The sequence below is a fragment of the Camelus bactrianus genome, chromosome 11, assembly GCF_048773025.1.
Source record: "Camelus bactrianus isolate YW-2024 breed Bactrian camel chromosome 11, ASM4877302v1, whole genome shotgun sequence".
NCBI classification, from domain to species: Eukaryota; Metazoa; Chordata; class Mammalia; order Artiodactyla; family Camelidae; genus Camelus; species Camelus bactrianus.
Window position 1 is genome coordinate 52277809 of NC_133549.1, and position 15654 is coordinate 52293462.

Sequence of the window (15654 nt, forward strand, 5' to 3'; positions counted from 1 at the left end):
GACTTTTTCCCTAGACGACTGTTCTGCAAGGAACCACCCACAATGAAGGAAGAAGCTTTGTCCAGGGTAGAGTAAAGCACCACCTGTCTGCAAGCTCTTTTTTAGAACCCTTGGGACCAGACACTTCAGAATCCATCATTTTTCAGACTTAGAAAGGTCATTTGTCCATATACTACATATTATATAATACCCCCCCATTCGGTAGGGGGTAGCCCCTATAATCAAACACACTTACATTTCTGCAGCAAAATGTATAAATGTTCACTTAGGTCAAATAAAGACTATAAATAGCCTCACATTAGTTCAGGTCAGGTTTTGATGCCAAATGAGAAAAGAGTTTTGGAATTTAGAGAGCAGATAAGGAACTGGGCACCTGAACTGATACCACTCCCAGCTCGCCTCTTGTCACTCTCCCAGTGACTGTGTCTGTTCACATGGTCAGCATCACTAAGCCACTTGGGATCTGCACATAAGGAGTTTCATGAAGAACTATCAGCAAGAGTTAGTATCCCTGTAGATTCATTTTTGATCAGTTTTCATGAGATATATAAAAATAATTCTCCTAACAGCTAACACAGAACTTCAGGTGATCCAATACTGAATGGCTGGTTTTGATGCCTTCACTTACCAATTGTTCTTTGTGCTATACTGCATCCTATTTCCTTAACCTTGGCTCACTTCTGTTATTCCACAATTCACTCACCTATCATCATTTCTACTTCCCTCTGTTTGCACCTTCTCTCCAGCTCTTCTTCCTCCTTCACCTATATCTTCTATAATAAAATGCTCATATACTTTCTACCCAATAACTAGATAAGATACATGGGTCTTGAATTGTTATCAAAGTTATAACTAACTCTGTCCATGGCTACAATTACTTTGGAAGTCTTGCCTACAGATGCCTATGTAGAATTTCAAAAAGCTATAGTATATCTATTTAGAATATTTTAATGAATATTTCATTCTCTACTGGCACACAATCATGAAGCTTAAGATTATAAATGGCTGGTTGTTAATTTTGATAGGTAATCATTGGTCAACTCAGGCTCTAATGTCTTTGAGTATATCATATATTTATACAGGGCACAGAGAGGGACTAGAAAATATGTTTCTTGCCTATTGAAAGTATGGAATCTTTTCAATAAGTTGACATACGTGTTTTCCCACCAGGTAGAGATTTTTGTTTGTTCTGTGGTCTGTGCCTCTAAATGTATCTGACTGCAAGTATGGACTATCTCTGGGGTTCTTGCATCTGTTCCTGCTCTTAATTCATTTTGATACTGTCGTGATACCCCTATAAAGGAGAGAATATTACTTTCTTCTGAAATTCAGCCAGGTTTGTTCTTAGGATTGTGACTGCATTTTCTACCTGTAGAGCTGGAAAAGCTGATCCTTATTCACTTATCAAATAGATTTATTGAATTCCAGCTTGTAATATTTTTTCACAGCAAATGAACAACAACAAAAACAACTCAAATCTGCCTCTGTGCCATTATGTTCTTAGTGTATTAAAAGCATATATCTTTGGCTGATATATAGCAAAGATTTCTTCTAGGAAAATATAAATTTTTATTAATGGATTTTAAGCTACTTTCTCTAATATAAGTAGGTATAATACACTGATTTTATTTGGGACTTGGGACAGTATTTCCCGAGATTTGTTTGAAAAGCTTTCCATTCATGAAAAACCTGCTTGTTAACAGCAACAAAATTTCAGTTCTGGTCAGACTTGCATACTGCCCTAAAAGGATTTAATAGTCCTATACCTCTAGTGTTTTTTGATTTCTACAGGTTGGTGTTAGCGCAGAAAAAGTCTTCTGATTTTGCTGTGCTTTGTAATGAATAAAAAATGTGGGAAATGTGAAGAACTTATGTGAGCTCTTTGTCTTGGTCTCACTGAAGAGCTTTAATTTTATTCTTACTTTATAATCCTGGAGATGTCAACTGGCTCCATGCCATCTTTCATGACTTTATACTTTCCCAGTAGAGACCACAGACTTCAAAGCCTGTTAGGTGAATATGAAAAATAAAGGCCCAGGGCTAGTGAACTTTAATAGTATTTTCCCCTGTGAAGCTGCAATGATATACAAGGCGGAGTGTTTTTACAGTGTTCAAGCATAATTTAAAACCACACTGTCGGAAAAGTCTTCTGTAGTATATCTGTATTCTGTATCCCAATGTGTTAGATACCAGAATTTTCTTATAATGTCATTTGGGTGTGTTTTTATAGCCCACTTTTTATGTAAAAACTGTCTGTTGGACAGAAGCACAGCATTAGCTTAATATCTATTTCATAATCTTCACAACATAAAACACTATTTTTTACTTTGGTTCTGTTGGTAATCATAACCCTGTCTTGAGGCAGAGTGCAAATTTCTTTTATTTACTACTCTGGAGTGTGGATGTGGTAGGAGAGAGTTTATAAGAGAAAAACTAGTTGCTCAAATGGAAACTCCTTGTCTGTTCTTTGTGTGAGTTAGTGGATGAACTAAATTCTAGAAAAACTGAAATATGGACATGAATGGACATGGAAAAATAACTAAATTATTTATGACATTTTTGGATAAGGACAAATTATTCATGGACAGTGCTAGGTCATTAGGAATAATATTTTTATGGGAATTTGTTTCTTAAATTAATTGTTGCTCAAGACTAGGTGGAACTTCACATCGTTTTAAATGTTTTAAACCTATTGGGTTTCTTTATAAAAGTTCCTCAGTAATAGAGTAGAAGAGTGATTAACATAAATGTGTTGAGACAAAATTTTTTTTTAATGTCCAAGGTAAAGGCTCTATTTTAATAGTTTCCATTAAAGCAGTTTATCTAGTATGTTTTCCTTTACCTCATTGAATTTTGCTGGTGGAGCCAACACTCACCTTGTCTTTCCTGTGACTAAAGATATATTAATAAAATAACTTTCTAAGATAAGATGTAGATCAGATGTCCAGGGAGCCAACTGAGTTTCATTGGCAAATGATGATAATGTTAAATTTTAACAAGTACTCTAACCAGCTAGAATAATAGTTTCTCTGTTTTGTTGTTCAATCTACTTTGTCTTCTCTCTCATGCAAATTTTGGGCCATTGATGATAGTTATTAATACCATGGTATTCTACGAGGAATCCAGAAGGTTATTCAATTACTCAGAGGTTCTTTTTTTTTTTTAATGTATTTTTATTTTTTTATTTTTCTCTTGGTTTTTTTTAGGTGGGGGACTAGTAATTAGGTTTATTTTTAATGGATGTTCTGGGGATCAAACACCTGGACCTCCTGCATGCTAGGCGTGCACTCTACCACTGAGCTACACCCTCCCCCACAGTCAGAGGTTCTTAATCTCTTTTTGTACTATGTATCCCTGCAGAAGTCTGATGTCTAGGGACCTCATTTCAGAATATATAAAAGCACATAAAATTGTCTACTTTTAGATTACCAAGGAAACCAATTATATAAAAATAACTAAAATAATAACAACTTGTGATTCATTAATACCTGTGTACTTTTTTTGTTAACACATTAAATGATATCTCACAGTGTACCTAATAACTGCCATATACATTTGAAGGAGTGGTAAGCATAAACAGTTTTTAATATTTTTGCAACAGTTGTCATACAATAAAATGTAATTTCTGTTGGTGACAACATCACAGGTACTGTTAAGCTAATATGGGTTGTTCCTATGGAAATGCTACATTTTAATCAGGGGTTAGTAAAAGTAAAGACATGTATATTTATCCAAGTTCACATATGCCCCTATCCCCTTGAATTCTATTAGGTTAAGAACCTTTGAGCTTGACCATGAAATTTGAATAAGAGCATGACAGAGATGAAGATTCAGTGTCAGGGGGATTTAGGAAAGTTTAGGGGAAGATTGGATATACAGTGCTGGGAGTTTGATTTTTGACTCTACAGAAACTACTGTGAATTTCTTAGCAGGAGGAGATTTTATCAGAATAGTAATCAAGGAAAATGATTCTGTTCTCTTTGCTGCCTAATTTGGTGGCAGAGAATCCAGGAAAGGAACTATGTCAGTTGTGAACAAAGGCTTAAGGTAGAGTTTTAGTTAAGGAATCAATATAATTGGGTGGATTAAGTGTGCTGACAGTAGGAAGTACTTGTAGTCATTGATTGCATGACTGAACAATGATTTTGGTGTCCTTAGTCAGAGAGTGAAGTTTGGAAGGGATTGATGGTAATTTTGGAAGGTAAATGAGGTCATGCATGATGGTAAGTGTTGATGTGAATGTCCTAAAAGGAGTAGGAGAGAGGTTATTTGAAAAAGAATGAAAGAACAAAGCATCTGATTTCTAAACATTCTCATAAAGAATAGTATAATACTGTGAATGGCATTAATGGCCAACCTTATAACTGAGCAATTACTATGTGCCTGTGCTAAGTCCTTTTTCTTTTAACAGCTTTATTTATTTAGTTAATTATAATTCACACCCCATACAATTTACTCACTTAAGGTGCAAGTTCAGTGGCTTTTAGTTTATTCATAAAGTGTGCATTCATCATTACAGTCAAATTTAGAATACTTTCATTACTGAAAAAAAAAGTGTATCCTTTAGCCAAAATACCCCAATCCTTCCATCTCTCCCAGCCCTAGGCAGCTACTCATCTACTTTCTGTCCCCATAGATTTGCCTTTTCTGGACATGGCATATAAATGGAACCATGCAATGTTCTCAGACTGAAATTTGGTCCACTTAGCTGCTGCACAGTAAAGCCAATTTACCGACACTGGATTGCAGTGAGGGAAAGCACAGTGTTTACTGCAGGGCACCAAGCAAGGAGAATGGGCATCTAAAGGCCCAAACTCCCTGAGAGGTTTCAGGGAAGAGGTTTTAAAGACAATGTAAGAGAGAGGGTCTCAGCTTGTGTACAGTTCTCTGATTGGTTGATGGTAAAGTAACAGGGGAATGCTTTGGGAATCTCAGTCATCAACCTTCTGGTTCCAACCATTCTGGGCTTCCCATGCTTGTGGTCAGCGTGTAGTCACCATCCTCCTCATGGCTGGGGGTCTTAGTTTCTGCAGAACCACTTAAAGATTAGTGCCAGGTTGTTATGTATTTCCCTTGAGGAGGAAGTAGGACTCTGTTTTATTGCTGAACTGTTTAAGCTATCATGACTTTTCTTGTTTGACTGCTTTTCCTTTGTTTCTGCATTCCCTCACTTTCCTAATTAGTTAGCTGCTTGAGTCTGCTCTTTGGGACTCAGGGAAGGCCTGGGAGACTATAAAGCCTTTTTCAACAAACAGGAAGTGGGGAATATGGAGAGACTTTTGTACCTGGGAGTGCTCTGTAGAGTCTTACTTGGTTTCGATAATACGTATTCCTTGTGATTGGCTTCTTTCACTTAGTTTCCAGGGTTCATTCATATCATAGCCTGAGTCAGAACTTCATTCCTTATTATGGCTTAATAGTATTCCATATTTTGCGTATCCATTTATCCATTGATGAAGCTCTCTTTCGGCATGATTTTATTCTGCCTTTTCCCCTGACTGCCAACTGAAGGGGTGTTTGGCAGTTTTCTTCCACTCTCAATTTGCCTTTTTTAAATATTATTCTCATTTCACCTTATTTTGTTCTCAATGGTATATGAGAACAAAGTTGATGTTCTCTGTGTGGAGAATAACTTTCAAACCGAATACTCTTACTCCCAGCCTGCCCCAGGCCATTTGAACAACTTCTTTTGAGAGAATAAGTTTGAAAGCATTCTTTTTCATTCTTTGTTTAATTGCTGTTCAGAGTATTTTGTAGGGTGTATGTTTATTCTTCGTTGTTTTTGTCTGCTTTAAAAAAAATTGAAGGTAGATAAGTGCTTGCTTATGATTTGGAGAATCCTAACCACTTTTTTTTTTAAGTGAAAGTGAGTTTATTTAGAGACATACACATTCCATAGGCAGAATGTGGATTGTCTCAGAAGCCAGGAGCTACCGTAACCACTTAAAAAAGGAAAGGAAATACACACATCACATCAAATATAATCTAAACTGTGAAATAAAAATTCACATTGTGAGAAATTTGTTGACAGCTGGGCAAAGTAAGTTACAATACAGAACTACTTTTACTAAGCAGAGTAGGAGGTTGACACTTAATTATAGTTAACCCTTGAACAAGCGTGAGTTAAGCCAAGTATAATTTATAATCATTCCTCCCATATCTGTGGATTCAGCCAACCACAGACTGTGTAGCATCTGTAGTATTTACCATTAAAAAATATCTACACGTAAGTGGACCCGTGCATTTTAAAACCACGTTGCTCAAGGGTCAACTGTATGGTTTTTTTCTTCCTCTGGACTACATAGGCAGCATAGTTAAAATGAAATCTCCAGGCTTTCCCAGAGCAGTGATCATTTTCACTAGCATTCCCATTTATTCATCCATGAGTGTTTACCAACCTCCTGCTACTTACAACCAGACACCACAGGATGAAATGACTGGCCCGTCAATTAGTTTAGTGTATACTGGGATGCGCAGAAGGCATGCTACACACACTGAACTCTTTCACATAAATTTCACATGTTAACTCTGTGAAGCAGTAGCTGTTATCGCCATCTCGCTGATGCAGAAACTGAGTGCCTAGAGGTCCGACTGTCAAGAGCAGTGAGAACCAGAATATCATCTTAGAATTTCTGATTGAAAACTCTTCTTCCTTCTGCCTAACGAGAGCCGTTACCAAGCTAAACAAAGGTGTCGAATGGAACTGGACCAAGGAGGCACAATCTCTGACTGAAGCAACATCATCTTGTTCACAGTGAATCCTTTTCGAACCTTTCTAGCCTTAGGTGAAATCGGATTAAATACCCATTTGACATCCTGTGAAAAAAAAAAAAACTGATGTCCTCCCTTAAAATAATCTGTAAATCCCCGAGTCCTCAGTTTCTTATAATTACAGAATTTGCATAAATATTCCAAGATCTCCTGCTCTCAAACTCCCCATTATCACTCATTCTTCACTTCTTTGCCTTTCTGTTTATTGATGGATCCAAGCAAGGGACCTATCCTCAAGCTTTTATCTTCCACCAAGCCCTTCACAGGGGAAATTAGTGTGAAGCAGACTAATTTGGAAAGAAATGTAGGGCATTAATTCTGGCAACAGCTAACCAAATATTGTGTATTAGACAGCCCTCTTTCTGAAAGTCTTGTAACCTTGTCAACATGAGGCTTTCCTGCCTGCCTCTCTTTCCTGAAAACTGCCTATCAAAGTATTTTTTCTTAAAAAAAAAATAATAATTCCTCCTTAAGAACTACTTTTAACATTTGACACAACATTGTAAAATGACTATAACTCAATAAAAAAAAAGTTAATAAGAGAAAAAAATAAAAGAAAAAAAAAAGAACTAGTTTTAACCTATATGTGTATATATATTTTGCCACATGCATTATCAAAACCTATGAAATGTTACTATTACACCAAATCTCTAGTGAGGTTGTTGAGGCACAGAGAGTTACATAACTTATCCAAGATTACCCAGCCAATTAATGGTAGAGCCAGGACCTGATATTCTCAAATGTCTGGGAAGAAAAGCTGTCTTTCTAACATTAGTAGGATAGTCTTATAAGTCTTGCTTAAAATTTTTCTTAATCACTCCTATTTCAGGTGACATCTGCTAGGGAAAATTATTCAGTAAAGTAGCTTTGTGGCTTTATTCAATTTTATGGCAACAGGGCTTACTTAAATATTTCAACCTGACGTTAACCTTTTTCTAGCTTGCAATTTACATCTGGTGGGGGTTTAAAAAGTGGACGTCAAAATTGTCCCTTTCAATGCAGAGTATTTTGTACATGCATGGACTTAGTTTACATTAGGGCTTCTCAACTGCGGCACTACTCACCTTTCGGGCTGCATAGTGCTTGGTTGTGGGGGGGGCTGTCTTGTGCATTGTAGGATGTTTAGCAGTATTCTTGGCCTTTACCAGGATGTCAGTAGAACCTCCCTCAATGTGACAACCAAAAATGTCTCCAGACATTGCCAAATATCCCCTGGGATTAACCTAGCCCCCTGTTGAGTACACTTGTATTACATCAGAAAGTCTCCCAAGCTTAATATTAAAACGTAACACAACACAAAAATCATACGATGAGTGCCCCCAAGTGTGACAGTGATAATAGTACTTGTCATCTGTCTGTCTCTAAGGAACTCCAGAAACAGCCATTCACTGTTTAGGCTAACCGTAGGTGCTCATGTATCATAGAAATAATAGAGCAAGAATGCCATTATACATGGCTAGAATTAAGCTTAATAAAACTTGACTTAATTGAGACAATCAAATTAGCTGTTCCACTCGCATTAGTCAAGGAGTGATTAGTCCACTTCCCTTTCCTTTCCGATGTTGTGCATATCTCTTCTCTGGCCTGTCTTTTGCTTTCTCCATCACTAAAAGTTGAAATTAGTCCACAGATATTTATCTAGCGCCTTCTGCAAACTTTAAAATGCTGGAATGTTAAAACATAGTGTGCAGAAAGATTATAGAATCATGATTCTTGTGAAATCATTCCAGAGTCCTGTTCATGTCAGGTGAATGGTTGAGCCATCTACAGTGGGTTTAGTGTATTCTTATTCCTTAAGTGTCTCCCAGGACAGAATTGCTGCAATGTGAGTTGCTCATTTTAGACTTTCACTCTGATGGTTCAGATGATTTTCTATACCCAGATTGCTTAAATTTCAATCTATTTTCTCATATATGTTTCCTTTGTGGATATGTGTGTGTGCCCTAGGGCCTCAGAGTTAGAAACCAAAACAAAACGTGAAGTTCAAGTATATTGATGTGCATGTTAACACCTCTCTCTCTTTTTTTATTTTTTTCGTTAGTGTGATTTTTAGTTCAAGATACCTCATTTTATGTTTTTGATTCTCTCATTATCAAGGATAACTTCAATGAGTTTATTTAATATGGGTTATAATCTATTGTAATTTAGTGTAACGAAAAATTGTGTCAAGGTTATTTATAGCGTCATGACCAGCAGGGAAATCAGATTTGCCTGTTGAAGGAAAAGAAACAAAGGTTTTCACTCAGATAGCTTCAACTTCAACTAGCCTCTTACACCTTGGATTCTGTTTCATTCCATTTGGATGACTAGTACTTTTGTGTTTCTGGTAAGGATTATTGCTGCGATGGTATCAAAGAAGTGACTTCTCTGAATGGGAAGCTTGGTCCCATCTAAAGTGTTATAAGAACTTGATGGTTAAAGAAACAGTGATAATACAAATAGATTAGGCAAGAAAAACGTCTCTCTCTCTCTTTCTCTTTCTCTATCTCTCTCTCTTCTTTCTCTATCTCTCTCTCTCCCCCCTCCCCCCTCCTCCCCCCTCTCTCTCACCTACAGTGAGAAATTGGTAAGCCAACAAAACGAAACAAAACAAAATGAACAAAAATAAAAACTAGAAGCAGGTAAAGCAAACTTAGGAAGAAATACATAATACTAAATAATATAGCAAGGCAGCTTTTCCACGGGCTTATTCAATAGCCAAAGAATGATTTTCAGTCATAATTAACACCACATCTAAGGAGCAGGAGTTGAGATCCAGAGAGCTCCTATCCTTTTGGACTTGAAAGCAAACTTAAACAGAAAACTGATAAGGTGCTGACATACTGACCTTCTTTAATTTGAGAACAAACTTTCATCTCACAGACTTTTTCTTTCTTATACTGGCTTAAAGAAGATGTATGTAAATGGCTGACAGAAAGTACAGATTTAAGGAAGAATATCTAAGCATATAATCTGTCCCTGGCAACTGAATGGGTTTTCCCTTTATAGTTAGCCCATAGCAGCCTTATCAGTTTTACTTTCTTCCCCAGATGACAGTACCCTCAATCTAAAATGACCTTACAAGGCAAGTTCAACATAATTGTATTCCTAATCCATTGAGAAAGCAGAGAGTAAGTTCTAAAAATTCTCATCACAAGGAAAAAAATATTTGTATTCATATGAGATGATGGATGTTAACTAAACTTAATGTGGTAATTGTTTAGCAATATATGTAAGGCAAATTATTATGCTGTAGACCTTAAACTTTTATGCAGTGCTCTATGTCAGTTATATCTGAATAAAACTGAAAAGCACCCCCCCCCCAAAAAAAGGCAGATCTGTAAGTGACTTCATCTCCTAGAGGAAATATAACCATGCTGGTGACAGCACAGCACAACTGCCACAATATTAAATTGTCTTGTTGGATCTAGCAGCTACAGAAACCCTCAAAAAAGAACACATAATGTAGAAGCTGTGGTCTTAAACCCACAAAATCCTGAAAGTATTGGAGAATGGAAGAGATGGAAGGTCTAGTCTAGATGAGACCTTTGATAAAATACCTGTCTCCCTTTAATGGCCAATCAAGTTGTGCTGAATGTTCCAACCAAGGTTATTGGAACTAACCACAGAGTGTTCATAATTAGGTTATTGCCAACCATTCTATTTCAGCCTGTCAGTAATAAATCTCTAAACTGATTTGCCTTATCATGAAAGTCCTTATGACACAAAACCGCAGGTTAGCAAAATACCCATAAAGGCACACAAAGCTGGGAGATTCTGGGTCTCCTTGTAAATGCAATTTTTAATTTTATTTATAGGGCCTCTTGATTCTTATAAAAGAGAGATAAAAGTATAGATGCTTTATAATAGATCTCTTAACACTTAGCATCTCCCAAAAGTGGTACATAAATTGTGGTACCAAAAAGCAAGAGGTAGGTTGACTGTTGCTCAAAGTGGCCAAATTTAGGACTTACGACTCAGCCCACTGAAGGTCTCAAATAGGCGTATGGTACCTGAAGTAGAATTTTAAAAAATACACTCAAGTTACTGTGGTAAAGCTTTCAATTATTCATGCTAATGGCGGAGGTGATGAAAAGAGCCAAGTGAAACTATAAATAACCCTTAAACTTTATCTTAGCCATCCATTCCAACATCTCTTATACAAACAAGTTTAACAGTTTAGCAAAATCCGAGTAAAAATGATTTGCTTATTTCTTTACTTTTCTTTCCTGGTGGCCTAATGGAGATAGTGCATAGTGAAAATAACTCCAATATAGTGTCACATTTTAAAAAATGAAGAAAAAATGAAGGAAAAATGAATAAAAAGAGCAGAAATGGAACATCTCAATTAACCACATTTCGGGTTATTATTGGTTTTTCAAGAAACAGTTCTCATAGCCTCTAGTCACTGTTGAGTTTAGCCAGGGAAAATAATGGAAAAAGTCTAGAACTCTACTAGAATGTTTGAAAATGTCTTTCTGCTACTATTCTTCTTAAAAAAATGTTTGGATTTGAAATCTAAGATATTTGAAAATGAAACTATATTGAAATATTAAAATGGTCTTGAATAAAGGCTAATGATTCTCTTCTGTTGCTTTAAAGAGATAGAAATTGCATTACTCAACACTGACCTAAGGTAGATTCATCAAAATGTATTCCTAAAGTTAATAGCAAATTGTAATTATATAAAAACCTCCAAGCTGAGCTGCTTCAACATTCGTGTCAGCCTCTGCTGTATGTGCAGCCTGCCTGACTTTTTCCCTGTTTGTTTTCCTCCACATCCCTCCCCTCATCACCGACATAACCATGCACAGGCCTACCCACCTTCTGTGCATGCGGGGTCATTTTAAAACAAATCTCGTTTTTAGCCATAGAGTGAGAAAGCAAGGAGTATCTATGAGGGGAGTGGCTTCAAAATGAACCTAATACTTTAAAGGAAGTTGATTAGGTGGGAATAGGGGACTCTGGGTATACACAGTAAACTTTTGACTGTCTTATTCTCAGTTTTCTTAAGTGAACCAACCACAAAGTCCATACTTGGAAATCCTTTGTGAATGAATACTCACTTCTAATTTGGCTTCAAGGCCGGTATGTGGCAAGTGAATGAACTTAACCAAGTTCACATTTCACATCAATGGACTCTTGGAAATTAGAATTTTTTAAAAAGTCTCTCAAAGAACTCTCACTAATGCCACACGTGTCCCTGCCTTTCTTCCTAGTGACCTTACTGATCTTATCTCCCCCTAAATTACCCTCTCCCCACCCACGCAACATGAATGAGGAGGGATACGTGATCAAATTATGACTAAGGATAACATTTACAAACACTTTGTTTCTGTTTACCATTTAGATCTTTCTGTTCATTTAAAAAAAAGTACAGTGCTTTTTGGAGCTTTCTCATCTATCATATGAGATCAGATCTCTTTACTTCCTTGGCTATTGTGAATGTATTGAATCTGCAGTGTTTAACTTAACCTGGAAAAGACATTTTTTTACATCCAAATTATTTCTCAACTGCAATCTGTTTCAGCAAGTCTTTTTCATATTTTGCTATTCTAATTAATATGAAACACAACCTTCTGTTATCAACACTAATTATTCATATATTTTTACAATCAGTTATACCTATCTTTTCCTCAAAAAAAGAATTAAACTTGAGAAAATTAGACAAATATTAGATCAGGAAAATGAACTGTAACCAGAGGTGAGGGTTTGCACAAATTTGAAACCCCATAATCATACACGGTTCTGCTGTGAACCTTCTAGATGTTATATGAGAAAGGGAAATGTGGTCAGTTATAAGATCAACTGTCCATAAGTTAAAACAGATTGGTGTTTTATGCACATAGTTTTTCAGAGAAGTAAGGGGCTCTAGGACCAAGTAGAGTGGTCACTGGGGTAGATGGACATTGACAATTTCCCAGAGTGAGAGTTATCTGGATTTTATAAATTTGTTCTGATAAGATGGGTCCACAGATGTCCTTTAAGAAACCACTGAGCTAAAACAAGAGTCTCAATGTTCCTTGTCTATTTTTCAGGCTGGTTATTGGTTGAGAAGACATAACTCTAAAAATGTCCAGTAGCATTCTTAGTAGCAATCTTATTACTATGAGTTCCTTTCCACTGAAGGCTTTTAACCATGGAACCCAAAAAGGCAGAGAAGCAGAGTTGTACAAAATAAGCTGTGTATGAAAGTTCCTTAGGCATTGTTCATTCTGTTTTTAGTTCTATCAGTATAATTGAAGCTAGAGCTTCAGCTCAAGAAAATCTTATAATGCATTGGAAAATTGTTACTATGTTATCTATGGGAGCCTCCACCATAAAACTATCGTTGTTGAAGCAATGCTGCAACAAATGTTGGCTGGACATAGCCAAATAGGAAGGAGGACAAAAATACTGCATTCTTCCAGGTAGATCAATGTGAATTCTTGAGATTCTATTTTCTTTTGGTGTGATACTGGTTTAAGCTCAAAAGTTCTCTCCTCAACCAGCATAGTGATAGAATCTGAAACAAATACTTTCTCCATTAAAAAAAAAAAAAAAAGAAATTATCCTACATGGACCTTAATTGGCTTCTGTAAGAGATGAATGACTATTGTGCTTCATTGTAATCTTATTGATAAGCCCTACTTTTAAATGACAGAAAAGAAATATGATGAAATCACATCAATAATAACAGCTAGTATTTATTGAGATTTTTCTATATGCTTGCACTGCGCTGAGCATTGCACCTGCTTTATCTCACTTCATTTTATGAACTACCCAGTGAGATAGCACTTTTCTTTATCCATTTTATTAATGAAGAAACTGAGACATAGAAAAATGAACACCTTGCTCAAGGACACAAGGCCAGCAAGGAACAGATAAGAGAACCAGAACTTAACTCCTGGTCTGATTGTGAATGACATAATGACATATAAATGTTAAGTATGCTGGATTCTGAGTCTGTCTCTCATTCTTGAGTGGCAGGTGAAATTTCTAGGGGAATAGCCTTGCCATTGAAAGAAAGGGGAGGAAATGCCATGGGACGAACAGCTGAAGCTTATGAAAATATGAATTTCCTGGACTAGTTTTGACGTATCTATCAAGAGAAAGCGTTTTCCTTCCTGCAGTCAAGAAGTAAGGCGTGAAAAAGCTAGACTTTTCAGTGGCCATACCTGCATCAAAGTGTTTCAAAACCTTTTGAATTGTTGAATTTATTCATTCCTAAAGAGCTTCTTTACACACAGAGGAGGAGTGTATGTACAGCCCAAGAGTTATGAGTAGATTGTGTGTGAAATATTATCCTGAAGTGCTGCAGAATTCTCTCTCCAATGACACCATTTAGATTAAATAGTTTTCAGGGCAGAATAATGTCCTCTGAAGGACTGATTGTGCCTCAGTGATACATGGATTCAACTTTTCTTTTTAAGTTTTTTAATATTAAAAATTTTTTCTGAATTGGTGTTTGAAAAACCCTATGGTTTTACAAATATTATTACTTAGATAAAACTAGGTTGATTTTTTTTTAAAGGAGGAAGTGAATTTAAAGCCAAAACTCCAACAAGTTAAGCCTTACGGGAAGCACATTGTTAAAGGAACAATTATGGAGTTGATGCATGAAGGTCTGACATTTGGAAAAACTTGGTAGCATTAGTTCTTTCAGTCACTAGCTACTTACTGCCAAGCATTAGGCTTTCCTTCTGTAGACTGTGGCTAAGTAACTGGGAGGAATCATAGAAGGGTAGGATTAAGTTGAATAGATTGTGTCTCCTTTTTATTTCTTCCCCCATTGTGTTAAGTGATGGAATATTTCGTGTACCTAGTTATGACTTTTTAAAACTGTATCTTTTTTTCATTTCCTTCATGAAGAGCATTTCCTTACTTGCAGACACAATGTATATCCAGTGGATAAGTGGACACTGTTTCCTTAGCTTTTTCCTTCTTTAGCGTTCTATTTTCCAAATCCTTTGTGAAATATCAACAGTCCTAGTATCTCTTTCTTTTCCCTCAACCCTTGTAGTTTGATTTCCTTACATGCAATGTTGCAGGGCTGGGAAGCAGATAAAATAGTCTTGCCCAAGTCAAATAAGATGTCTAAAGATAAAAGATACCGTGAGCTGCAATTAAATAATGCCCAAGGGTCAAAGTAGTTTCCCTTTGCATAATAGCTACCTTACTCAGATGACAATTCCCAAGTATGAAGTGTGCTTTAGAAAATGTACTCACTCACTCACTCAATTTTTCTTTCAAATTCAAAACTACTTTACAGGGGAGGGTATAGCTCAGGGGTAGAGCATACCCAGCATGCAAGGGGTCCTGGGTTCAATTCCCCAGTACCCCTGTTTAAAAGAAAATTGTAATAATAAAAAATAAATAAACCTAACCCTCCCCCCAAAAAGAACAAAATTACTTTAAAGTTGGAATTGTATTTGGAATAATTTCACAGGTTGACTTTTTCTCTCTCTCTTTGTTGATGTTCTCTTTCCGTCTCATCTCAGATCTAATCAGGAATTACTTTAGGAAAGGATATGGATTTTTTTAACTTAAATATCTTATTGCATTTCTTGCATTGCATCTTGAGAATGAATTTGTTTTCACTGGTAACTGCTTTGCATTTTTCAAAATGAGCCTAGCCCTCCTCATCTCATCTGGGAAATGAAGCATGAGAGCAAATTCAAATAATGTGTTTTTCCTTCTTCTTTCTAGATGGTAAGGTGGAAGTTACAAAAGAAGGTGTGAAGCTGTGCACGATGGGTCCAGGGAAAGTGTTCGGAGAGTTGGCTATTCTTTACAACTGTACCCGGACGGCGACCGTCAAAAGTAAGACTCTTATTTTTCCAATACTTTCAGCGTCTTTTTTCCTTAGCCCTGTGAGGTACTAATTAACATCCCTCTTGATTTAATCTTTGCAATTTTATTAAT

General features: G+C 36.4%; 1 protein-coding gene across 3 annotated transcripts in view; it reads left to right on the forward strand.

Moving 5' to 3' along the window:
* PRKG1 (protein kinase cGMP-dependent 1) overlaps positions 1 to 15654 on the forward strand; it is a 1107715-nt gene that overhangs the window by 400046 nt on the left and 692015 nt on the right. For all 3 annotated transcript variants that reach the window (XM_074374026.1, XM_045507363.2, XM_074374027.1), the window contains one exon: positions 15439 to 15552. In XM_074374026.1, the coding sequence (XP_074230127.1) occupies positions 15439 to 15552 (114 nt within the window). The remainder of the gene's footprint in view (positions 1 to 15438; positions 15553 to 15654) is intronic.